The sequence below is a fragment of the Podarcis filfolensis genome (genome assembly GCF_964270895.1).
Source record: "Podarcis filfolensis genome assembly, chromosome: 5".
In the NCBI taxonomy this organism is placed as follows: domain Eukaryota; kingdom Metazoa; phylum Chordata; class Lepidosauria; order Squamata; family Lacertidae; genus Podarcis; species Podarcis filfolensis.
Genome location: NC_139608.1, coordinates 91,366,732 through 91,394,488, shown reverse-complemented (window position 1 = coordinate 91,394,488; position 27,757 = coordinate 91,366,732). Strand labels below are relative to the sequence as shown.

General features: G+C 44.8%; 1 protein-coding gene across 1 annotated transcript; it reads right to left on the bottom strand.

The window, feature by feature from the left end:
- Positions 1-1,327: 1,327 nt before the first annotated feature.
- Positions 1,328-27,757, bottom strand: NELFA (negative elongation factor complex member A). Its single transcript, XM_083615767.1, has 11 exons — positions 27,415-27,757; positions 21,407-21,578; positions 18,379-18,540; positions 17,601-17,690; positions 13,520-13,650; positions 13,076-13,145; positions 11,343-11,431; positions 11,079-11,193; positions 7,008-7,237; positions 5,418-5,517; positions 1,328-5,020 (listed from the first exon to the last, which is right to left on the bottom strand). The coding sequence occupies exons 1-11, from the start codon at positions 27,664-27,666 to the stop codon at positions 4,836-4,838; spliced, it is 1,596 nt and encodes a 531-aa protein (XP_083471893.1). The 5' UTR covers positions 27,667-27,757; the 3' UTR covers positions 1,328-4,835.

Here is a 27,757-nt window from a genome sequence, read left to right as displayed (position 1 = left end):
ATTGGTGCTGCAGGAAATTTCCAAAATAACAAAACAGGCAATAGAGGCCCCTCCAGAACTTTCCCTATTAAATATCTTCCAGGACAACAACACACATGTACAGTACAAGGAACTCGTAAGTCACTCTTGTCAGCTAGAAATATCATAACTAGACACTGGAAGGACCTTTCAGGAGTAAACCATAGACCACTGGTACCAAAACGTATGAGAAACTGCTGTACAGTGGTACCCCAGGTTAAGAACTTTGTTCTAGAGGTCCATTCTTAACCTGAAACTGTTCTAAACCTGAAGCACCACTTTAGCTAACGGGGCCTCCTGCTGCCGCCCCCACGCGATTTCTGTTCTTATCCTGAAGCAAAGTTCTTAACCCGAGGTACTATTTCTGGGTTAGCGGAGTCTGTAACCCGAAGTGTCTGTAACCCAAGGTACCACTGTACTAGAAAAGTTAACCAACCAACTCAAACTAGCATGGGGACAAGCTACGGAGGATGCCTTCACCCCAGTGTAAAAGGTAAAGGGACCGCTGACCATTAGGTCCAGTCGTGGCCGACTCTGGGGTTGCGGCGCTCATCTCGCTTTATTGGCCGAGGGAGCCGGCGTACAGCTTCCGGGTCACATGGCCAGCATGACTAAGCCGCTTCTGGCGAACCAAAGCAGCGCATGGAAACGCCGTTTACCTTCCCGCCGGAGCGGTACCTATTTATCTACTTGCACTGTGCGCTTTCGAACTGTTAGGTGGGCAGGAGCAGGGACCGAACAATGGGCGCTCACCCCGTTGCGGGATTCGAACTGCCGACCTTCTGATCAGCAAGTCCTAGGCTCTGTGGTTTACCCCACAGCGCCACCCATGTCCCTCACCCCAGTGAGGTTCCCTTTTATTACACATGCAGGACAATGACCTACCCCCCCCACACACACAACAGCATACAAATCAATATGGCTAACCTGACCCAACAACCCTCACACAAATAAGACACAGCGCAATCGACTAAACACAACCAACCAAGCTCGGGAACCCCAACTTCTCACAATATCAATAAAAAATACACAAAGGACCCACCTCGTGATGCTGAAAACACCCCCCTCTAAGAATAGGCAATAGAACAAGAGAATAATACCTCCATCTCCCCCCTCCCCTTCCCCCAAATGTAAGATGTCTATGACAAAAATGTCTCAACAAATGTAAACAAACCGTGAAAAAGACTACAAATTGAAAGTGGGGACAACAAAGCAAACAGGTAAAGGGAGCAGTGTAACACAAAGAACCCAATAGAAACAAATTAGAAAGAATAGCTGCACATTATGATGCTACAAGAAGGAAAGATGATTAGAAAAATCTGAACTTTATTATACATACTATATTATGCTGAAAATATGTACCCAAGGACATGAGGTTTTGAATTTACATCTGTACAAACACAAAATAGATTAGAAAACATGCAACATTTTACAAAACATTGCTTGTTGTAACGGTACCAGTTTCCCAGAGGGCTCCAACTTAAAACTTTTGCCTGGTCTTAAAACATTTCTCCGATGTCAGATTTTGCTGTGAAAATGCAATTCCAAGCTACAGTATCAAAGTACCTTCGATAAGTTTGGCAAGTGTCACTTCAACATGATCCGTGGGGGAAAGAGTTGTGTGGTTACCAAAGGCAAGAGTCGAAGCTGCATTTTTCAAAGTGTAGTTAACCCTTTAGGGTTAAGGTCTGCATTAAAGCTCTGTCAATGGAACCGGTGGGTTTCAATTGCTCTTGGTAACTGGGCAAAAATAAACTGAAATTTTGTGACAGCCGTTCGCGTCTGGCTTCTTTCATCACTCAGACTGAAGATCCAGGATGGATGAGCGGAAGGAACTCGCCAGCGATGAAAGGAGTAGCCTCTTTGTCTTGCTATGTCTGGCAGTGGTGATCTTCGTCGCATCACAAATGGGTCGCACATTTTAGATTGTATTCGCCTGTTGTAGATCTCCCCCTTTGAAGAGACTTAGCAATTTCTCTCCCTAATGAGAGGGTTCATATATTATTTTGAAACCGCCAAGAAGTCCTCCCACGTTAATGATGGGCGACAAAAAAGAAGTGGGAATGGTTATCACGTGTAAAAAGCATGTTCTCGACCCTCAGGAGACACCCCTACCTTCAAATTGTAACATGAATTGGCTTCCTCCTATCACGAAACAAGCTGTTCAGCGTTGGCTACTTATGTCAACAGGTTACAAAAGATGGGAGGTTTCACGCAAAAAATCTCTTTACAGAGCATATTGCCTCTTAAAGCACCTCAACTGGTGATGTTTACCATCTGTAGTTTCACATCTAGCTTCCCTCCTGCAAATTTAAACATCACCAGACCCCCCAGTAAGCACTTTTGTACCCACTAAATGAACTAAACATCAGAAAAGGGAATGCAAACTTCCATTTGCCAAGATGTGTGGCATATTGTGGCTAATACAATATGCTGTTGTGTTGAAACTAGTGCATGCCTTGCTTACTGTTATTGTCTGCCCTGGCAAGCACATCTGTATTTCAAACATCTGTACTGTTATTTCCAAAATATTCACAAACATTCAAATGCTTTCTTTATCCTCACTTCTAGAACTGTCTGATCATGTTCTCAATGTTTAATTATCGTGGCATGCAGAACTTTTGATCCATTGGCTTATATCATTTTAATCTTTACAAGATTAAACCTGCAACTTGTAGCTTATGTTTTAAACAACATTTCCATCTGAATAATTTGCCATTAACATTCATGCCATACTCAAAGCTGACAAAAAAAAGGAACAAGATAAACATGTCAAAATAATTAACATTTTAAAAACAATCACATCATTTTTGTGATAGCTGCTAAACCTTTTTTAAAAATCTTATGTCCTAAGCACTTGGCCTTCCTATCATAGCTGAAATTCAGATGTGAGGGAACTAGCAAAGAGCTCAGGTCTCTTACATCTTGCCAGCTGCCATTTTAAAACGCTCAACATACTAACCTTTTCGTAGCTTCTAATTTCAAAAATATAAAATCTATAAAAGATTCTGAATTAAAGGCTATCCAAACTGATAGTTATGTTTTGGGGTTTTTCCTGTGAGACCAAAACAAATGGCCAAACCGCCCCCCCCCCCCACCATCCTGTTTTTAATCCGTATTACTTCATAGTCTAGCTTTAGCTGTTTACAAAATTAAATAAATATCTGACCTTTATCTGGAACCCTTTCTGAAACCTTACATTTGCTACTGATCCCTAATAATCGTTTGGCTGAGGAGCGATTTTTTTTTTCTCCCAGAACAAAGGTTATTCTGTTGTCAATACTCATTCCCACCCTCCAAGTTCGGGGCAAGTAACATCAAACCAGAGACCACTGAGACACAGCTTGGTTACATCAGGATACAATGTAAAATAAGACCTTGTCTCTTTTCCTAGCTTTAGATTCTCTTAAGTGGATTCTCCGATCAGGTGCAGTTTGATATAAGCCTGGCTTAAAAGTTAGCATCTAGTTTGCTCCAATTTAAAGCCCCGGCCGACACAAAGCTCTCTTGTATCTTACATTGGGACTGATCTGTGCCTCTCTTCGACATCGGCTTTATTAATTCTTTAAAAAACTGTACCCACCATTTCTTGTGGAAAATGCCAGTTGTAAGATTCCTTCTCTATTATCGTCCAAGCATAAACTGTTGAAATGATCACGTTCCGAAAGCACAGCAGTTAGGACGCTGCTCCGAAGGCAGTCTCCTCCATTTCTCCCTCTGAGAAGAGTCTTTTGCAACAGGACCGCTGCTAAAAGGTGCTCTCCAGTCTCGCGAAGATGCAGGTAACGTCCGTGTGGATGGGGAGGGCGGAATTCCGAAGGATGCCACTCCTTGATAAATCCATCTTCAGCAACGGTAGCTAAATTAACCCTGGAAAAATCAGGGGCGAGCCAGCCAATTGCCAATATGACTCGTATTTAACACATTCCAACATGGACACAGGGGTGGTGTTCCAAAGTAACTTCATGCCATGACATTCACAGACACTGTTTCAAAGGCCAGTCTTTGGTAGATTCAAAAGGTACCAGCTGGGCAAAAAAAAGCAGGAGGGAAGAAGGGCTGGTTCCAACATAAAAGCAACATGTTTCAATTTCTCAGAACTTAGTTAAGTGACCTTGAAGCTTAGCTGAACCTTTAAAGAGGGCAAATCAAGAGTCCTGCATTTCCACACAGAAGAAATTAGGTGCCATCCAGACCAAAACAAACCCCTTAACCTTTTGGTCTTTAGTGCTACTTTACATTTTTTAAAATGTATACATGTAAAAAAAGGTAGCCCGTTTACAGGGCAGATGCGTGTAAGTTATCTGCCATTATGCAGTCCTATGAATCGACTGTGCTGTTGGGCTTTACACAACAAACAAACAGCGTTACCCTTCATGTTTTCACAATCACTATTGGGGGGGGGGGGTGTCATCCAACATGCCCTAAGCCAAAGAAGAGAAATGCAGCATTGCCCATTTTAAACGCAGAACCTGGAGTCAAACTAGGCATCGCTGCTGCAAAAAATGGTCTCAACCGGAAGGCAATTCCTCTCAAGACATCTGAGCATAAATCTTTCTGCAAAAGGTAGAAGCATTTCAGCTCTTCTTCAATCTGCTGCAATCGCTGCACACACGCACACACACACCCGGGACTCTTAGACAAGAATAATCAAGACAAGCATTGCCGTTTTGCTCTTTTTCTTCCTGCTTCCGGAACTGATTGCTGCGAGTACAATTGAGGCCTAAACGGGAATGTTGTTCTGCCTAGTCAACACACTATGTACAATGCTGGCTTACTCTATGGTCTGTTTGGTCTACACTTTATTACTGAATTGTTTAAGAAACGTTAGTTATTGGTTTGTATTTCTTCAGTCTGGTCCACTGGCCAGTGGCGTAGTTCATTTCAAAAACCGTGTCCACCAGCATCGTGGTGCTTCCTGTGCCGTCAGCCTTTGGCAGCAGTTCCGTGTGTTCGCTCAGTTTGATCTGAATTATGTCGCCCTGTTCTTGACAAGGGTTTTCTGTGGAGGCAACAAGAGACACACGTCACAGGCGGGAGCTTAGCAAACGGAAAACGGTTCAGGCCAGGAGCAATGCAGAAAACAAGATCTGCTCTGGTACACAACAGCAGCACCCTCATATACGTATTTCCCCTCCTGTGAAAAGTGTGTGCTGATATTCTGAAATAATTGCACCCATTGACATTCAAGGATAGCTTTGTATCTCAATGCACACAGATCCCCTACTCCACCCCCAAGAAGAAGGTCACTGCAATGCCTCTGGGATCATTAAGCAGCCTTTTGCATCCCGGGCCTCTGCATAAGATGCCTTGCCAGTTATCCCTGATCCTGCCAGCCACAATATCCAGGCACCTGGCTTTGATATTCAAGGCAAAGAAATACGGTTCGGAATACATGCCTCTGGATCCTGCCATGAACCCAAGGATGAGAGCCTTCTCTGGCCTCGTGACTTTGTTTGCTGTCTTGAACATTTCTTGCGCTGCATACATTTGTTCCTTCTGCAAGGAAGAGTCAGTAAGATTTTATTTCAGGAGAGGAAATGATCGGGAGAACAGAAAATAACTTCAAGCACCCAGCCTCGTTGTTTCTCAATTGACAAATCCCTTATCTTGTGCTGGAATAGAAAAAGCATCAGCGCCCCTCGATAGAACCTCAGAGCTTTCATTCTATTCTAATTTTCATATAGTCAAGAGCGGTATATTGGCCAGAGCTCTTCATATTCTTGCAGCTGATATTCTCTCTGTGTGTGTGTGTGTCTTAAATCTACCATCCCTGAAGCCTTTGGAGCGCAACGCTCCGCAGCCCTGCAGAGGCTTTGTGCGCAGCCATCCCCAAGCTAGACCAGCGAGACGAAGCCCTCCGTCTCACTGTTCTGGCTTGGGAACAGCCTTCCTTTGGGCGCAGCCATCCCCAAGCTAGAGCAGCGAGACGGAGCCCTCCGTCTCGCTGTTCGGGCTTGGGAACAGCCTTGCTAGCCTCTGCAGGACAGCGGGGTGAAGGCACCCCGCTGCCCTGGAGAGGCTTTGCGCAGCCATCCCCAAGCTAGAGCAGCGAGACTGAGCCTTCTGCCGCGCTCCGTCTCCCTGTTCTGCCTTTGGGCTTAGCGGCACAGCCTGCATTTGCTCTATAGGATGCACACACATTTCCCCTTAATTTTTGGAGGGGAAAAAGTGCGTCATAGAGAGCGAAAAATATGGTAATGAGATGAAAAAGATGTTGAAATATACATTTTTTAAAAAACCAGAAGCATTTTTACTTGGTATTATAGGTCAGGACATTAATAGGAAGGTATTAAATTGTTTTTATATGCAACAACTGTGGCAAGAGTATTGTTAGCCCAGAAATGGAAACAAGAAGAAATTCCGACGAAAGAAGAATGGCAGACGAAATTAATGGACTATGCAGAATTGGACAAAATGACAGGAAGGATTCGAAACCTGCGGGACCAGAGATTTACAGAAGATTGGAAGAAGTATATGAATTATTTGAAGAGCAACTGTAATCAACAAATTACACTAGTAGGACTACAAGAGGTTTTGTAAGCAGAAATATACGAAGTGTTACAAAGTAGAAAAAGATAGAGATATTGGTTATGAGTTTGAAATGTAATAGGGAAGATAAGAAATGCATACTGAGAGATTAGATTGGAAAATTTTCAGACAGGATTGATGGAAGTCAAAAATTTGAATAAGATGTAAAAGTATGTTTAATTACTGTTGAAAATGATATGTTAAAAAAGTAATAAAAAATTACATATATAAAAGAAAAATCAACAACTTTTGGGGCATACTGGTTGTTACTTTTTGAAATGTGGCAACAAGGTTATTAGCATCCATACCCTGGAATGTTAGCGGTCTTATGATTTAGTACCACCTGGATCCTCATAGTCATAAACAAGATTACAAACGCCTGGCTATTTCTGTAGAAGCAATGGAAAGGATCCAAGCAAATCGTCTATATACACTGTGAGAGAGTTCTCTTGGCTTACTGTTAGAGAGAGGTTCTTCTTGGGCGGCGCTTGCTGAGGAGGAGCTGCCGGTGGCGCCTGCACTGCTGGAGGGGCGGCGGGAGGAGTCACAGGAGAGGTAGGCGTCGCTGCAGCTGTGTTTGCGTTGCTGTTATACATGGGTGTCCTTTGCTTAAACTGAGTCGGGACAGCAGTGCCAGGGGGTGTCGCAGGCTCTTCTTTCGCTTGCAAGGGTTCCCGGACGGAGCCAGCTGTTTGCAGCAAAAGATGTCATCAACAACAACAAAATGGTGTTCGTATGGTTTACTCTCATTACAAATTTTAACGCTTCCCTACTTTCTTTCCCAAGGGATGCGGGTGGCGCTGTGGGATAAACCACAGAGCCTAGGACTTGCTGATCAGAAGGTCGAATCCCCGCGACGGGGTGAACTCCCGTTGCTCAGTCCCTGCTCCTGCCAACCTAGCAGTTCGAAAGCATGAAGTGCAAGTAGATAAATAGGTACCGCTCCGGCGGGAAGGTAAACGGCGTTTCTGTGCACTGCTCTGGTTTGCCAGAAGTGGCTTAGTCATGCTGGTCACATGACCCGGAAGCTGTACGCCGGCTCCCTCGGCCAATAAAGCGAGATGAGCGCCGCAATCCCAGAGTCGGTCATGACTGGACCTAATGGTCAGGGGTCCCTTTACCTTACTTTCTTTTCCAAGGGTCACTAAAGGATAACATGTAACTTAGCAAAAAGGTCTCCCTCCAACAGGCAGTGACAGTCTCTCCACCTTCTTCCTGATGCCCTGCCTTCATTACCTAAAGCCTCGCTTTTGCTTGTCTGCTTTTCTATCTTCCTTGCTTGCCTCCACAGCACAGGGAACACAGGTGCTTGCAGAAACCCAGAATTCCGCAGGCCATACGTGAAATTAAAATCCTGAGTGCTGCGGGGGCTTGAAAGACACCATTTGGGTACAAACTGAGATTATTCAACTGAAGTGTTTCCCCAGAAAGAGAAACAGCACACCTGCTTCCTGTCAGATATGAAATCGCCAATCGCTGCTTGAAGCTTATGTTTGTTTCTCTCAGACCTGAAACCTTTTCTCACATCCCTCCCTACACACGCTCACAGCTCTAATTTCAAAAAGGTAGAGTCTAAATATTACAAAGGCAAAAATGGATGCACAAAGGTGAAGCATAGAGGGTAACAGAAGAACTTGGATACCAGGCCATGCTTCATATATATATATATATATATATATATATATATATATATATATATATAAAAAATAAGGTAAACGACGCCTGCCCATTAGGTCCAGTCGTGACTGACTCTGGAGTTGCAGCACTCATCTCGCTTTATCGGCCGAGGGAGCCAGCGTACAGCTTCCAGGTCATGTGGCCAGCATGACAAAGCCACTTCTGGCGAACCAGAGCAGCGCACGGAAATGCCGTTTACCTTCCCACCGGAGTGGTACCTATTAATCTACTTGCACTTTGACGTGCTTTCGAACTGCTAGGTTGGCAGGAGGAGGGACTGAGCAACGGGAGCTCACCCCGTTGCGGGGATTCGAACCACCGACCTTCTGATCGGCAAGTCCTAGGCTCTGTGGTTTAACCCACAGTGCCACCCGTGTCCCTGATATATAAAATAGCACCACACAAAGGCAAGATCCTATAAAATTAATGTTATGTGCTTCAGTCCAGTCATGGGACACAAGCAGGGGAGGAAGACATGACCCAAAAGGAAAGCCACATTTGGGCAACCTACAGCCCTCAGCTACTCTTCCAGAGCCCCACAAGCCCAGTCACTTTCCACCCGTCAGCCATCAAGTGGGCAGCAGCGAAAAGATCCCTCGACCAAGCAGGATGGAGGCAGAGATGTTGTCTGGTTGGGAGCCCTGTGAAGTGGAGGTTTCAACCTTCCCCTCCATCTCCATGCTCCTGAGGCAGCTACCCAGTGACGTCTGTGCTGAGGGTGCGCTGGAAGAAGCTGAGGTGAGAGAGAGGGTGTGCAAGTGTGGAATCACCCTGCCCATTGTGCCGTAAAGGTAAAGGGACCCCTGACCGTTATGTCCGGTTGCAGACGACTCTGGGGTTGCGGCGCTCATCTCGCTTTAGCGGCCGAGGGAGCCAGGCGTACAGCTTCTGAGTCATGTGGCCAGCATGACGGGCGAACCAGAGCAATGCACGGAAACGGCGTTTACCTTCCCGCCGGAGTGATACCTATTTATCTACTTGCACTTTGATGTGATTTCGAACTGCTAGGTTGGCAGGAGCAGGGACTGAGCAACGGGAGCTCACCCTGTCGCGGGGATTCGAACCACGACCTTCTGATTTGCAAGCCCTAGGCTCTGTGGTTTAGACCACAGCGCCACCCGTGTCCCACACAGTGCCACATTGGGCCATACAGCCACCAAATGCCTCCCCACCGCCAGATGTGGATTATGAAGACAAAAACGTTGTCCACCCCTCCTTTATGCCATCTGGTTTCTGTTTCCTCTGAAACGCTTATATTCTGGTTTGCTTCAGTAGTTTTTCTGGGATCTGGTTTAAGCGTGACACTTGAAACCCAGTAATCTTTGAGATTATCCCAGGAGTTCAGACAATTGCCTGGCGTTGAAATATCAACAGCCACATCCCTCTTTTTCACTCAATCCTTTATAAAACTGCTTTGAGGTTTTATTATAATCAGGCAGCCTAATAAATGCTGTGAAATGTAATAAAGAAAGAAGCACAAAGTGACCAAGTGTCCGTTGTTGCTGCACTAATTTCCTCAGTGCTTTTTCAAGAACCTTTGAGGAGCCTCATTTTTGCATCTTGGGATGTTAACTGAGAGAATCCTGTCTTTTTACAGAAATGAGTGGATGTGGCAATTCGGGCAGAAGCTGACATAACTAACCTAAAGGAAGATGAAACTTCCTCCATCCATCACTGGCCAAGCAAGGTCTCTACATGATAGCACACAGACCAGGCCCAGAAAGGATTCAAGGTCTCAGTAAGTATTATTCACAACAAGTTTGATACTGCTTCATACATTTACATTGTAACTTTAGTACAGACTAGGGAATCTCTTGGGGACGCGGGCGGCGCTGTGGATTAAACCACAGAGCCTAGGGCTTGCCAATCAGAAGGTCGGTGGTTTGAATCCCTGCAACGGGGTGAGCTCCTGTTGCCCGGTCCCTGTTCCTGCCAGCCTAGCAGTTCGAAAGCATGTCAAAGTGCAAGTAGATAAATAGGTACTGCTCCTGCGGGAAGGTAAATGGCGTTTCCTTGCACTGCTCTGGTTTGCCAGAAGCGGCTTAGTCATGCTGGCCACATGACCCAGAAGCTGTACGTCGGCTCCCTCGGCCTGTAAAGCGAGATGAGCGCCGCAACCCCAGAGTCGGCCACGACTGGACCTAATGATCAGGGGTCCCTTTACCTTTTACTAGGGAATCTCCAATTTGCAGGCCTAATCCGGCATACCAGGCCTCTCCATTTGGCCAGGGGAGGATGCTTCTGGCAAGCCATGCCCATCTGCCCTACACCTGATGTCATACATGTGGGTCAGGTGGTGGGGCCTCCCTCAAAGTGGCTTAGCAGGCACGGCTGAGAACCACCTACAACCCTATGCACAGGGCTTCCCAGCGGCTTGCAATGCCTTTGTGCAGGGGTTCTGAAGCAGCAGGCAACCAGCTGGTTGGGAAACACTGACGAAGTGACTCTGACAGGTGCCAATCAACTGATGTCAGATGACTGGCAGGTGAATTGCTCCTTCCACCTGCCGGTGAGTGTGTGTGTAGAGATAAGGATTGAGCTTACTGAGCCAAAAATGTTTCCCACCTCAGCTCTAGGCAATATTGTTATTGTCTTTGGGCTTATTATAGAAACCGAAGCCCTGTGCATCTTCCTTGAATTCAGGTATTTTTGGCTGTTTGAATACAGAACAGATTCAAAGCTTGCTGCAGGTGATGTGTCCTCGTTTGACTTGCACTCTGCGCACTGTTTTAAAACATTATTCTGATGAAAGTACTTGCCACAGCCTTTTGAGCGTCGCCATTTTTACAATGTGGAACATATCAGTAACGAACATATTCAGAAGTGTAATAATGGGCAATTGTGTCACTTACCAGGCTGCGTGGTGTCGGAACTTGGAACGTAAGAGGAAGATGGAACGACACTGGGTGCTGCAGGCAGATAGCTTGTAGAAGCTAGGGCAGGGTCATTGTTCAAAGAGGCAATTTTCTGTAAAACAGCACATGCATCCTTAAACTAGTTCAAAAATAATTTTGACAATTCAGGGTACATTGTTCGTGCCTGTGATTGCAGAGCAGACCCCTACATGGATGAGGCTTAGAAAGCAGCCTAATATATAATAACGTTCTAAATCCTACCTGAGTAGATACGAGACCAGCAGCATAGTCTGGAGTAGCATTTTCGACGACTGTCTCTTCTTTCGCTTGCTTTTCCACCACTTCTGTATCTACACCGTTAACAAACATAGAAGCTAGTTAGCCATAACTGCTGCCTTGTTTTGGTTACCCAAATAAAGAATTTTTAAAAATCCAAAACTACTTCCGAATTTTGAATTCTCTATACAAGCACTGATTCCACAGGGGAATGGTACAAGAAACAGCTGGAAGTAAAGTTTGGGCTGCAGGAACTCAGAACAAACATAAATGCTCTCACGTCCTCAAGAACCAACAAAATGATTAACGTGTGCAAAATGACAGCATCAGTATGAAATAATATCCATTATGTCTCGTGACAATAGAAATTAAGAAAGCAAAGTAACTTCCTTGGGGTGCAAGGCTTGGCAGTGTGTATGGAGGTCCTGGGCTGCCCAGACAACAACAACAACAACAACAACAACAACAACAACAACAACAACAACAACAACAACAACTATTATTATTATTATTATTATTATTATTATTATTATTATTATTAATACCCCGCCCATCTGGCTGGGTTTCCTCAGCCACTCTGGGCGGCTTCCAACAAAATATTAAAATACAATAGACCATCAAACATTAAAAGCTTCCCTGAACAGGGCTGCCTTCAGATGTCTTCTAAAAGTCTGCTAGTTGTTTTTCTCTTTGACATCTGATGGGAGGGCGTTCCACAGGGCGGGTGCCACTACAGAGAAGGCCCTCTGCCTGGTTCCCTGTAACTTGGCTTCTTGCAGCGAGGGAACCGCCAGAAGGCCCTCGGCACTGGACCTCAGTGTCCGGGCTGAATAATGGGGGTGGAGACGCTCCTTCAGGTATACTGGACCGAGGCCATTTAGGGCTTTAAAGGTCAGCACCAACACTTTGAATTGTGCCCGGAAATGTACTGGGAGCCAATGTAGGTCTTTCAAGACTGGTGTTATGTGGTTTCGGCGGCCCTCCTCACTGATGTGGTCCAAAGGAAAGCAGACAAATAATGCTGGGCACCAGCTCAGCTGCAGTTGCCAGAAAGAGGCGTACTAGGCACCATCCAACTGTCTTAGGGACTTCACTCTGGATTTGTGCAGGGTTAGCCTTTCCTATTTCATGTACTGTATTCATTCTCATGTACTAATCTTAACTACGACCTGTGCACCTTTATGGAAATTTTAATGTTCTGTATGTTGTTTTATTCTACTATGGCCCATGGCTATTCTATTCTATTCGTTTTGCTAACTCTCAGATCCAGCCAAATTTGTGTACAAATACAACAGAACAATTCAATTTGCCTCCCTAGGCGAGTCCAAGCGCATGGCAGCCTTCATATAGTAGTTTTTATTTATTAATGAAAACAGATTTAGATAGATGAATCACTAATGATTTAAATATCCCCTTTTGTTTCCCTGCATATATTTTTCAAATTATGTGTGTTACTATTTTCCAAACCTCTCCGCTGGTCCGCAAGCAGGTGCCCTATTGTGAATTGTTCACTCTCTCAAGCCTATCACAAGTTAACACAGACAATTATTCCATGTTATCAAATCTCAACTCCCTATAATTTCACAGCAGCTTTATTAAGTGGCAAATGAACAGAAAAGCAAACAATTAGCTTTTAGCTCTAAATTTAATTTGACAGATTAAGTACAAAAGACTTTGTACTTAACCCTATATACCAGTTTGTAACCCTATATACTAACCTAAGGTCTTTCTTCTCCTTTTGGCTTCCCGGCCAGCACCAACCGTATCCAGCTCTGAGATGTCGAGTAACTACAAATACACCAAAGGAACACTTACTTTCACATTTATTGCCAGAGTTTACTAGCTTCTGATGCATGGATTGCCCTGTCTAACTTCCACATACATGCATCATGTTAGAGCAACTTCCCTTATACAATATTAACAGGGGGGAAGCAAATTTAGTATATGTATCCGTACTGTACCTCACCATACCAAAGAGTACTGTGTGATTTTTTAAATTAAAAAACAAAACTGTGTAAACACAACAGGAATGAAATAAGGAAATAACACCCAAGCTAGTTGGACAAATACACAGGGCTGTTGTTTTTTAACTTTGAAAAGACTGAATATTCAGAAGCCAAGGGAGAGTGTCAAGGAAAGAACACTTGAAACTGCATAAATACCTTTACTCCTCTCTCTTTGCGCAGAGGCGTTCTCGAGGGTGGAATCGGAGTTCTGTTTCCGGCAGGACTAAATACACTTGGGGTAGTGGGATTCCTGAAAGGTGCTTGTTTAGGTATCCCTTTGAGTGGAGCTATACAAAAACAAAAGGGGGAAAAATCACTGAACTGAACACAGCGGTAAGACTCCTAAAGGTAAAGGTAAAGGGAACCCTGACCATTAGGTCCAGTCATGACCGACTCTGGGGTTGCGCACTCATCCTGCTCTAAAGGCCGAGGGAGCCGGCGTTTGTCTGCAGACAGCTTCCGGGTCATGTGGCCAACGTGAGTAAGCTGCTTCTGGCGAACCAGAGCAGCACACGGAAACGCCATTTACCTACCCGCTGGAGCGGTCCCTATTTATCTACTTGCACATGACATGCTTTCGAACTGCTAGGTTGGCAGGAGCAGGGACCGAGCAACGGGAGCTCACCCTGTCACGGGGATTCGAACCGCCGACCTTCTGATCGGCAAGTCCTAGGCTCTGTGGTTTAACCCACAGCGCCACCCACGTCCCTTAGGGTTAGGTAAGACTCCTACTGTAGACCAAAACATTTCAAAGCAATACTGATTATACATATAGATGAATTCACAAATGTAGTCCAGAGGACATTAGTGTTGTGAAGCAACACATACAAGATACGTGCTTTTTTAAATGTCCTTTTCCCCTTTGCTTACTTCCATAATCTTACTTCCTCAACACATTCTACTCCATTAACTCTCAAACACTGTTAATGCACTTCTGTAAAAACTGGGAAAATATGGCTATTACTTTGGCAACCCATGAATGCTTAGGGGAAGGAAGGCAGTTTTAAGACACCAAGTATGGAAATGGGCGATTCCTCACTATTAGAAGTTAACATCTAAACGAATTAGCTCTCAGAAGGTATCAGAGCACACAACATTACCAAATTTCACCATCTCTTATGGGAGGCGGCAGGTGGGGTGCTATAGTGATTAGAGGTCAGACCTAAGGGGACACGGGTTCAGATCCCCAGCCATGAATTTTACTGGGTGACCTTGGGCCAGTCACTGCATCTCAACCTAACCTACCTCAGAGGGTTGTTGTGGAGCATGGGTAGGCAAACTAAGGCCCGGGGACCAGATCCGGCCCAATCGCCTTCTCAATCCGGTCTGCGGACGGTCCAGGAATCAGTGTGTTTTTACATGAGTAGAATGTGTCCTTTTATTTAAAATGCATCTCTGGGTTATTTGTGGGGCATAGGAATTCGTTCATTTCTTTCTTTTTCAAAATATAGTCCGGCCCCCCACAAGGTCTGAGGGACAGTGGACCGGCCCCCTGCTGAAAAAGTTTGCTGACCCCTGTTGTGGAGATTAAATGAGGAGAGGGAGAACCATGTACACTACTTTGAGCTCCTTGGAGGAAAGCTGAGGTATAAATGGACTGAATGAATGAATGAATGAATGAATGAATGAATGAATGAACAAAGGCTCAGCAACTTTGCTTTTTCCTGGAATCAACACAGCCAGTGCCTATTCCATTTGGAGAGCCCAAGTATAAAGAGATCTGAGAAGAATGCACCCTACAACCCCCTGAGGCAATACAACAATATATTCCAGCATGTGGATAGGCTACTTCGTTCAAAAAGAGAGGATGCGGCAGGATTCTCTGTAATGCAGCCTTCAGTACACCTGAACGCCCTGCAGGACACCTATAAGCATCAACAGTGCCCAGAGATCAGGGCAGCTGGGCAAAGGGGAGGGCAGGATGCTTGGAAGCAGATTACCTGTAGTTGTACAGTGGTACCTTGGTTCTCAAACACCTTGGTTCTCAAACACCTTGGTTCTCAAACACCTTGGAACCCAAACACTGCAAACCCGGAAGTAAGTGTTCTGGTGTGCAAACTTTTTTTGGAAGGCAAACTTGCTCCGATCTGAGTGCCACACTTTCGTTTGGAGTGTTACGCTGAGGTCTGCCTGTTTTTGCTATTTATTTTGTGTTTTTGTGGCTCTTTTTTGGTGTGTGACTGTGTGGAATCCAGTTCAGCTACTGACTGATTGTGTGACAGCAGTACATTGTTTATTGCTTTCATTTTATGGACCAATGGTCTTGGTTAGATAGGAAAATTCATGTGAAATTGCTGTTTTAGGGGTTGTTTTTAAAAGTCTGGAACAGATGAATCCATTTTGCATTACTTTCTATGGGAAAGCACCCCTTGTTTTTGGAACGCTTTGGTTTTGGAACAGACTTCTGGAATGGATTAAGTTTGAGAACCAAGGTACCATTGTAATGGCAATGCTTGCTCATTATTCTGTATACGTAAGAGTGAAATATGCTCATCAGTGAAGGGGTGGGGTATGACTGTGCCCTAGATATCAAGGTCTCAGAAAGTTCACTCCCCAGTATAGAGACAAGACAGTCAGTATTCAGACTGTTATTACTGAAATCATAACATGCAGCTGTGAGCAAAATCCCAGGCAACAAGAGACAGGCTGAGCGATCATGGCTGGCTTAATTAAGCAAGTGAAATGGTCCATAAAGGAAAGATGCCATTTCACCTCCACTGGAGTTGCTGGCTAATCTTGGCCATGGGGAAAAATTCTTCCCAGGTTGTAACACTGCAGCTTATGGCTGGAATTGTTCTTCTGTGAGAGAAGCAGCAGCAATAGTAATTTCTGCTGCTGTAAAAGAAGAGTTGGGGGGGGGGGCAAGAATCACAGAGGAACCGCAGCAATGAAAATACATGGACTGAGTATGGGGAGAAAGGAATAAGCTACAGAGATACAGAGCACCTGTCTAGGTAAATACGGTTGATGCCTGGATTGCATGAAAAGATGTTGTCATGAAATATAAACAGAAAAATTCAGAAAGAAGAGGTAACAGAAGGCAAGGAAATGTGAAAAGAGGAATTCCTTTTCTGGGAATAGCCAATTACACTTAATACTACTGCCAGAACCACAAAGGCACAAGTAGGATTCCTGAACATCAACTTGCATGAAAAGCTTTCAGCAAGCTATATTACTCATCCTCCCCTCCCATCCTTTTAGACAACCCAACTTTTATTTTAAATCTACATTTAGGACAGCATTTAATTTGAGTAGCCGGACAGTTAATTGCTCTTTCACCTCTGGAGATAAAAACTCTAAAACCTCCAACTGCATGTTTGCCTACAGTACCTTCTAGGAGACAGGATATGATTCTTGAGAAGAAGCATATGTGATTTATTTCAATATTCTGTGGAACACTTGTAGAACGCTAATGCAGAACTTGGTTTTCCAGTATTCCAAAACCTCACATGGCTATTTATCTTTTAATAATATACCACTGAATGACAAAATGCTACTGAAAAACCCAATTTGGTGACACTATCAAAACCCAGAGGCAGCAACATTTTTCACAAGGGGCCACCGAGAAAGTTTGTTAACCATTTTCAGCCTTACCTGCAAGGCCTAGAAACAGTGCTTGGCAAATTACCCTTCTTGAAAAAGGTATCTCATACACCAAAAGTATCTCTTTGCTATCAGAATTCTTCTATGAATATTGAGGCACAAGATCGCTTGGTGCCACCAATATATGCAAACCTCTGGCTCATCTAAGACTTTATAGAACTTAATACTCAATAATGATTTAACTCACATGTGGAGAGTACTTTTATTTTTTATATATCTTTATTATTTTATAAGGGAATCTTTGAATGACTTAATACTTTATTATCCCTGTGCTGTATCTTTGCACTTTTGTCCTTCTAGGCTGCAATGTTTTATGTTTTCACATTTTTTTGTTCTTTATCTTCTTTCTTTTTGTTATCTTTGCACTTTTTAAAAACAAGTCAATAAAATATTTTAGAAGAACAAGAAATAGCTAGCATTGATTAAATAAAAATGTGGGATTTTCAATGTTCTAAGATAACACAAAGGTATTATTCAAGAAGGGGGGGTGCGACTGCAAGATTATATATTCATTCTATCTATCTCTCTCTCTCTCTCTCTCTATATATATATATATACACGTCCTTCAAAATAGCTGTTTCATGCTTTGCATATATACGTGTCTCTTAGATCTAAGAGAAAATAAAAATCCTACTTGTTGTATCGATCTTTTTGACTAGTCCTCTTCCTTTGGCATGGAATGGCACTCCAGCTGTCTTCTTGAGCTGCTGCGCAGTTTCAGTAGCTACAAAAAATAATTCTAATTAATACTCCACCAGGAAAACATATCAAGTCATTCTTAAACATTCTTCATGGAACAATTAAAACCTGACCCTCTACGGAAAGAAATCATACCACTCAATAATGCACAGACTGAATTTACAAACAGAGCTTCCCCCTTTTTAGTGCTATACCTGGAACAGGAAGAACCCCTGGTCCTAAGGTACCTGCACAATTTTCATTCTAAAATATGTTGCTATTAATCAATGCCACCAGCTCTCAACCCACCCATTCCAAAGGACCTTTTGTATTGCTCCTGCCTGCCTTTCCCCTTCACACACATGATATGATTCTTGCCCCTTTAAACAACTCTGCAGAACAAAGGGAAATTTTAAGGTGTGCAGCCTGAAAATCAGAAGCGGAAGAAGAAAAACGTAAAGCTGTCAAAATTCACTGTTCTACATTTATCTTTTTTAAAGAGAGATTGGGTAGGGGGAGAATGGTGGGGCTCCAACTGGTGTCTCCCATATATTAAATAGAGCCCCATCCCACCAGTTGAAGATCAAAGTTCTAGACTACAAAGCATCAAGACTTCCTCCAAGACTGGTTTCAGCATCTCAAATTCTACTGTGCATGTTGCATCTTTTTCAAATGCTGTACAATACTGAGGCTATTCCTCTGGTGTTTTTCTTAACAGGTGCCTTGATACTTACACTTCTGCAGCAGCTCTGCTCGGAGAGTAGCGCTTTTTGGTTTGCGTTTCAGCTGGAAGTGCTTCACCGGAGGTGTAAGTGGTCCAGCCAATGTGGTCAAGGCGTTCTTATTTAAGTACTGGCACTCCAGCGGCAGCATAGCTGATGATTCACATTCACTCACTATGTAATCAGAAAACACATAGGAAACTAGTTCTTGTAACAACCAACGTTAAGAAAAGCGTTCGTCCTCTGGGCAGACAACTACACCTTCCTCCCAACTTGGAAGACCAAACGTTTTCTCAATTTCCTCAAGTTATCTTCATCTTGTCCAGCACGTTCCCCATGGGGAGCTCACTTGCACAACTAATCCAGCAGGCTTGGACTACTGATGGCCCATGACTTCATCCCAGCTTTCTCCAAAGATTGGCTGAGTTCCCCACGTGTAACTCAGCTGTGCAGCTGAGCCGGCTTTGTCTCTACATGTCTTGCACCAGAGGTCACATATGGGGACAGGAGGGCATGGCTTGGGGAAAACTGCTTCCTGCGATACTTGCTGTCAGGGGCTCAGGAGCAGGAGCACAGGGTGCTAGGCTGTACTGCGGCTGCGCCGCCGAAGGACCCAGATGAGATGGGCAGCCTGGCGCGGCCTATGAATTGCTGAGGAGCCTTGAGAGGAGAGTAAGGGCAACCATAGAGAAAGCAGTTCAGAGAGAGGAGGAGGAGGCGCTGGCAGATGTTCCAAGGGCTAACCATAGAGGGGGAAAGCGGAGGAAGGACCACAAGCGCTTCTCCCATAGGTTTGTAGTGGTAGACTAGCATAGATGGTCTGATCTGCGGGTTTACTTCGGGCGCTATTTCCCCGCCCCCTTCCTCCCGCCCCGTTTGATAGCACTGAGAGCTGCAGATGGAGCACGAGAGAAAAGATACAGAACTGCAGTAGCATTTTCGTAGCTTGGACTTCGTTTTGCACGAAAAGTGGTGGCTGCTTGTAGTTATTTAATTGCAGTGTTTCATCGGCTGGTGTCTTGAGCAGCAACCTCTGGAAACGAAGGGCTAAAAACCGTCGCTGCTCTCCCAAATTATCTGGTCCCTTTTAACTTTGTATTTCAGCTGGCTGACTAAAATCCCTTCTTTTGACTGCTGATCCCTTATTTTCGAGGCTGCTGGTCCCTTATTTTCAAATCTCTAAGTTGACAACTATGATTTACACTCATCAATTCAGGCAACTTGTTGTGCAAAGAGATTTATATTTTGGAACCGCCCTCCCCCAATGCGTAAGCTGCAGGAGAGGCAGATCAAGCAGTGAAATGGAAATGTGCTGTCCCCTGCCAACAATGGGCTTCTCTTATCTATGTTGTGGCAGTGCCCACAAAGCACCGGCTTCCAGCGGGATCTCACTGAAATCTCGCGAGATTTCAGTGCTGCTGCCAACGCCCCTTTTCCACTGGCAGGTCCCTCTCCTTGCCTCATAAGTGGGCCAGATCTGATAAGCTGACCGGGTATGGGGTTTTAGCCTCCTTTTCAGTCTCAAGGAAAAGTGGCAAGAGCACAAACTATATTTATTACTATTATTATTATTATTATTATTATTATTATTATTATTACTACTACTACTATTATTATTATTATTATTATTATTATTAATACCCCGCCCTCCCCAGCCAAGGCAGCTAACAAGCAATAATAAAAACAAGCTGAATAAATACAGCTTAAAAACAAGATTAAAATACAACATTAAAATATTGAAACAGTAAAATATTAAAATGCAGCCTCATCACAGGAGGAGAAAGGAAAAAGGAAAAAGAAAGAGGGGGAGGGAATCAAATTGGCTCCAAGCCAAAGACCAGGTGGAGCAACTCTGTCTTACAGGCCCTGCGGAAAGAAATCAGATCCTGCAGGGCCCTGGTCTCATGAGGCAGAGCGTTCCACCAGGCCGGAGCCAGTGTTGAAAAGGCCCTGGCTCTGGTTGAGCTAATCTAACTTCCTTAGGGCCCGGGACCACTAGGGTGTTGCTATTTATGGACCTAGAGGCTCTCCGTGGGGCATACCGGGTGAGGCGGTCCCGTAGGTACGAGGGTCCTAGGCCGTGAAGGGCTTTAAAGGTCAAAAACAGCACCTTAAATCTGACCCTTAAATATTAGCACCATCTCACATCCCTTGGGCTTTACCCGTCAGACATATCTTGAGGCATAACTGAGCCAGCAGAACATGAGACCCTTAATCTCAGGGTTGTGGGTTCGAACCCCACGTTGGGTGAAATATTCCTGCATTGCAGGGGATTGGACTAGATCAGGGGTGGAATTTGCTGCCAAGGAGTGTGGTGGAGTCTCCTTCTTTGGAGGTCTTTAAGCAGAGGCTTGACAACCATATGTCAGGAGTGCTCTGATGGTGTTTCCTGCTTGGCAGGGGGTTGGACTCGATGGCCCTTGTGGTCTCTTCCAACTCTATGATTCTATGATTCTAGGGTCGGCAAGGTTTACCTCGCTTGGGCCAGTTCACTCCGGCGGAGATCCTTCTGTGGCCGGATTGCGCGTGCGTGTGCGTGAGCGTCCGCAATTTCCGATGTCTGCATCTGCGCAGATGCAATTTACGGCGTCTGCACAGACACGATTTCCAGCGCCGCAGAAGAAAGTCCCCACGCCACACCATGCCAGTTTAGCGCAGCACGCAGCAACTCACCAAGCAGGTGACTCAGTTCAGGGGCGGCTTGTGGGCCGGTTAAACAACCCCCGTGGGCTGCTTCTGGCCCATGGGCCTTAGGTTGTCTACTCCTGGACTAGATGATACTCATGGTCCCTTCCAACTCTGCAATCATGCTCTGCCCCTCGGGCGGGTGACATTTTCTGTCAAATGCTCCCTTTGAACTCCCCTAGGTTCCACCTCCAAAAATCTTTCCTCTGAGCCTCAGACCCAGAACACCTGGCAATCCTACTCCTACATCCTGAGAAACACAGGATTAATCTATTAATCTAAACACAGCCCAATCCACGATTTACAAAGCAAACGCAATACAATTTCACAGGAATTTACATGAAAGGAGACCTACCTTTTTCTCGGAGTTCTCCTAAAATATCCTGAACATTGGGATTCTGCTCTTCCAGATCAAGGTTCAGGGAACCTATATCGGGAAATGATTTCAAGATATCGGCCACCATTAAGACCCAGGGGTCCGGATCCAAGGTCGCAAGCTGGATGATTTCTGTCAGTGCATTTTTCATCTAACAAAAAAGAAGAGAGAAGGCAAATCAAGAGTGGAATGTTCAAAGCACGTTAAGAGCTGCTTTTTCAAAATTTTGCTGAATAGACCAAACCTGTAGCTCACATTCGTTGGGGTAAAAGATGCAGAATAAGGAGTAGGGAATACAGAGGCAAATTTGCCCATCCCTACATCTGTACACTGACCACTGAAGGAAAATGGGCGGCAGCACTTCTACAGCCCTCTCTCCAAGGTAGATGCCCTTCCTTACAGTGAGGCAATGTGAGCAAGGTTGCCCCCCAAATGTGCCTGTTTAAAGTTTAGTACGAGTAAACTGTGAAACTTTAAACGGTATTTGTCACCAATGGCAAAGGCGCAGGTGCTCTCAGGTCAACTCACCCACAATTTCTCTCCCTGTGAAGAAGGACCCTTCCTCACAAGTAAGAGAGTCTCAAAGGGTCTAGGAATGCCCACGCTGCTGCCCCAAATGCAGCGGCAAAATTTTTCTATAGCAGGTCTCAGAAGCAGGCATGAGTGCACAGGGGGAGGTCTCAGATAGCAAAACGTTTTGAGCCAGCCCCAACCACACCCTGATATCACTTAAATAGCAATGAGGTCTTCTATTTTTTCTGAACAACAGAGGTTAAATAATACTTTATTGCACAGAGAGGAATGATTTTCCTCTACTTAAACAGAATACAAACCATTTTAACTAAATGTTACTCCAACACGGTCCATTTTATAAAATGGTCCATTATACAGTCATATCTCGGGTTAAAGTAGCTTCAGGTTGACCGTTTTCAGGTTGTGTTCCGCGGCGACTCGGAAGTAACGGAACAGGTTACTTCCGGGTTCTGCCGCTCGCGCACGTGCAGACACTCAAAATGACATCACGTGCATGCGCAGAAACGGTGAATCGTGACCCGCGCATGCGCAGACACGGGTTGCATTCTGCTCAGGATGCGAACGGGGCTCCGGAACGGATCCCGTTCGCATCCAGAGGTACCACTGTACAGTGATACCTCAGGTTAAGTACTTAATTCATTCCGGAGGTCCATTCTTAACCTGAAACTGTTCTTAACCTGAAGCACCACTTTAGCTAATGGGGCTCCTGCTGAAGCACGATTTCTGTCCTCATCCTGAAGCAAAGTTCTTAACCCGAGGTACTATTTCTGGGTTAGCGGAGTCTGTAACCTGAAGTGTATGTAACCTGAAGCGTATGTAATCTGAGGTACCACTGTATAGGGTACTGCAATGACAGATATTTGAGAGACACATTTTAAAAAAATAAAATTAAAGCTACGGATATGCCTTTAAAAACTCACAGCGGGAAGAATCACAATTATTACAACATAGCTCCAATTTAGAACAAAAAGAGGCTTGATTAGAAAAAGGAAATATATGATAAAATCCTGTTAAGGACAAACAATTTAAAGCAATCATACAGTATAAGCTGAAAAAATGGGAGGTGTGTTAATGAAAAGTTACATAAATATTCTTAAACTGTGGATAGTATTAACAAATGCATTGTTATCCAAGTCCAAGGAGAGTCACATGGTTGTAGAGAAGATCTGTGATGCCATACTTAAGATTACTATCTTCAGCTTTTGACACAAAGAGGTATGGCCAGTATTGGAAAAGTTCAGAAGCATTGCAAAAATGAAAAATAGACTTTGAACCAAAATGGAGTGCTAAGGGAGTTAGGTGATCTATAAATATATGAAAGCATTACAGAGAAGAAACAATTCTCCCTATCTTCTGAGGATAGAGCAAAGAACAGTGTATAAATTAGTCAGATCAATATAAGGTGACTATGGATACCTGTGAACCTTTCTTTGCAAATAGATGCCTGCTCATCTAACCTTAACAGACTATGCAGCAGGCAACCTGTTCCAGACTAAGGCACTGGATCTGATGATCCACTGGATTCCTACGCACACATTTTCTAAGAATGGGGAATCCTTAGGTTCAAGTTCCTGCTCAGAAAAGCTCAGCAGGTGGCAATACAGTTTCAGCTTGATGGATTGTTTTAAGATTCAGCAATAAAAAATGTTGGGAATTAGAATTAGGACCTTTCTTGCATATTTTGGTATTACACATGTGGCATATGTTGGGAGCATTACTGGAGATGTCAAAGTACAGGTGCCAAGTTGTCACGTGTCAAGCTGTAGGACAGAGACCAGTTTTACTGAATCCAGAAAGTTCCTAAGTGCATTGAAATGAAATGAAATTTATTACGGTCCCAGACCAGATTCACATACCGTTTCCTATGTGCATTTACTCCAAAGAGAGGCCCAGTTGTTTCAGCGGTTCATGCACACGTATTTGAAAGTAAGTGCATGAAACTGCAGCCTTAAAAGTGATGCTGCTTAGACAGAAATCTGCCTTTTGCTTCTGAGACGTAACTGCAGTGCAAAAGACATGCAACTGCAAAACCAAAGGTTTTGGATTCTGCTTCTAGATTGTGGAAAAGCTCTATTTAGTTGCAAATCAGTATGCTTTCACTGCTCTAGCAACTATTTAGTACCATTTAGCATGTTTCCCCAGGTTTATTCATGCACCTGGAAAGGATGCTAGCAATATCTCTAGCTCACAAAAACTGGGATGCTCAAATCACTTACTACGGCTACCAGTAACTGCAGTTGCTCGAGGCACATCACCATTAGTATTTACTTCCAGCTTTCCTCTGAATGGTTAGCTATCTACTTTCTGGACCTATCAATATATCTGATAGTTTGTTTTCCCCATGGAAACAATCACCAATGCCCTAACAGCAGAAATGGTAATGCATACCCATACCAGTAGAGCAATGCTTCAAAATGATCTTGCATAAACCTAAAAGTATAATACTATGTAGAGTTAGAAAGCTGGAACCCACTGAAATAAACCATTAGGTTTGGAAGATCACATAATCCTGGGATGTGGCTCATAAGCCATTTGGAAATCACACATTGTAGCACTACACACCTACTTCTTGGGAGAAAAGCAATGACAAACCTAGACAGCATCTTAAAAAGCAGAGACATCACCTTGCCGACAAAGGTCCGTATAGTTAAAGCTATGGTTTTCCCAGTAGTGATGTATGGAAGTGAGAGCTGGACCATAAAGAAGGCTGGTCGCCGAAAAATTGATGCTTTTGAATTATGGTGCTGGAGGAGACTCTTGAGAGTCCCATGGACTGCAAGATCAAACATATCCATTCTTAAGGAAATCAGCCCTGAGTGCTCACTGGAAGGACAGATCCTGAAGCTGAGGCTCCAAGACTTTGGCCACCTCATGAGAAGAGAAGACTCCCTGGAAAAGACCCTGATGTTGGGAAAGATGGAGGGCACAAGGAGAAGGGGACGACAGAAGACGAGATGGTTGGACAGTGTTCTCGAAGCTACCAGCATGAGTTTGACCAAACTGCAGGAGGCAGTGGAAGACAGAAGTGCCTGGTGTGCTCTGGTCCAGGGGGTCACGAAGAGTCGGACACGACTAAACAACTAAACAACAACAACAACAGCACTAGACCTTACTTCCCAATTATGACCAGCAAATCAATACCAGCTGAAAATGGGAATTCCTCTCTAAAGCAGTCATAAAGACTTTAATAGACACTACACTACCAAGCCAGTATTAAATAAATGTACTGCCAGAGCCCATGCCTACAAACAGTAGCAGAGTTTTCTAGTGGGCCTTTGCAATTTTAAAGATGCCTGTGTTGCCATACATAAATTAGTCGTAACATTGCACTATGTGATTTATGTGCTTTTATTCTTTAGTTTCAATAAACCAAGGTTTCCTTTTCCAAAATTTGGTTTGTTGCGCACGCACACACACACTTCAGAAAAGTGCCTACTGCTTTCAGCAAAAGGGTGTGCTCCTCTCTGGAAGGGAGACGTTTGGGGGGTTGAGTGAGCAGCAGATACTCATGGGATCAAATCAGACCTTTGTATGGAGTCTTTCCCTGTAGCTGTGTGAAAAGTATACAAACGCCTTCCTGTGGTCTTAAGCAGAACAGGCCAAGTAAAGCACTAACACTCAGCTCCACTGCATGCATAAACCAAGTCTGGGATGAAGTTGGGAAGGGATCTTGCTTCAAACTCTTGCAAGAGATGGGCTGGGTCAGACTGAACGTACATCGGTGATGTGATATGGCAGAAGCAGGCAGTTATTTCTGTTGAATCACCTAGTGCCTACTGGCTACTAATATTCCCCCCTAAAAAAGAATTAAGCACACCTCCATCCGATTTCCCCTCCCCCAAAAGCACTTGTAAATAATTCGGAAACAAGACTGCATTCTCTCAGGGTATCGTCCACAGTTTAATGTTTTGCCTTATCCGATTAAAAGGTCACAACTTATGGAGCCTTGCTTTGGAAAAAGGGGTAAAAAAACCCCAGCCAGGTGGACCTCAGGAATATTGTGAGTATTTGTGTGTTTGGATGTGTATAAATAAGAAATCGGTCAATGAGGAATTGCAGCCCACCCCTGTGAACAAGGAAAACCCATACTGCAGGTTTGCTGCAAAGGACCTCGGGAATAGTTTTGAGTATTTGTGTGTGTGTTTGTGTATGTGTATGAAAGAACACTCAGTGAGGAATGGCAGCCCACCCCTTCGAAAGTGCACCTCAAGGTAAGCAAAGGAGCTCGGGAAAAGTTTGAGTACTTGGGTGTTTGGGTGTCTATATATAAATGTGTGTGTGTGTGTGTGTGTGTGTAAATAAATAAAAGATCACTGAATTAGGAAGTGCAGCCCACCCCTTCGAAAGTGGACCTTAGGGTAAGAAAGGACCTCGGGAAAAGTTTGAGTATTTGTGTGTTTGGGTGTCTATATATAAATATATATGTGTGTGTGTGTATGTATGTTTGTGTGTAAATAAATAAAATATCACTGAATTAGGAAGTGCAGCCCACCCCTTCAAAAGTGCAACTTAGGGTAAGCAAAGGACCTCGGGGAAAGTTCTTGTGTGTGTGTGTGTGTGTGTGTGTAAATAAAAGATCACTGAATTAGGAAGTGCAGCCCACCCCTTCGAAAGTGCACCTTAGGGTAAGAAAGGACCTCGGGAAAAGTTTGAGTATTTGTGTGTTTGGGTGTCTATATATAAATATATATATGTGTGTGTATGTATGTTTGTGTGTAAATAAATAAAAGATCACTGAATTAGGAAGTGCAGCCCACCCCTTCAAAAGTGCAACTTAGGGTAAAGCAAAGGACCTCGGGGAAAGTTTGTTTTTGTGTGTGTGTGTGTGTGTGTGTGTGTGTAAATAAAAGATCACTGAATTAGGAAGTGCAGCCCACCCCTTCAAAAGTGCAACTTAGGGTAAGCAAAGGACCTCGGGGAAAGTTTGTTTGTTTTTGTTGTTGTTGTTGTTGTTGTTGTTGTTGTTGTTGTTGTTGTTGTTGTTGTTGTTGTTGTTTTGTGTGTGTGTGTAAATAAAAGATCACTGAATTAGGAAGCGCAGCCCACCCGGGTGAAAGAGGAAAACCCACCTCGCAGGTCTGGCTGCAACGGACCTCAGGAATAGCTTCGAGCCCTTTCTTGGCGCGCGTGTATATATATGTGTGTGTGTTGTCGTTGGCACCCGTCTGCCTCGGCGGAAGGCGATGCAAGTGTCATTTTTTGCCTAGGCTGCGGGTGTGCAGCGATGGGATGTGCATCTCCCCGAGCCCCCTGTCGTCGTCCCCTGGGGCGGAGGAGGGGACCCCCCCTCTTTCCGATGGGGGCTGGAGGAAGCGGCGCCCACCCCGGGGGAGGAGAAGGCTGAGGGGGGGGGCGCCGGGGCCCGTCCCCGGGGGGGGGATGTCCAGGCTTCCCTCATGGCTGTTTGGGGGGTGGGTGGGCGGCCTCCTCGGGGGTCTCTCCCTTCGCCTCACCTCGTCCACCGCGCGGCGAGGCAGGTGCAGCATCCCCAGCAGCAGCTTGAGCTTGACGGGCGACGAGAGGCCGTGGAAGCAGAGGCGGATGTTGTCCACCACCGAGGCCGTGAGCAGCGAGGCGATGCTGGGCGGCGCCCACAGCTCGTCCGCCGAGCCCAGCTTGTTGTGCAGCCACAGGCCGGTGTCGCTCTCCCGCATCGACGCCATCTTGGAGCGGGGGGGAGGGGAGGGGAAGCTCTCGGCGGGCATTTTATGAAGACACCTAAAAAAAAAAAAATGGAGGGAGGGAAGGAAGGAAGGAGTACGGCCGCAAGGCCCCGCGGCCCCTTTTCCCGCCTCT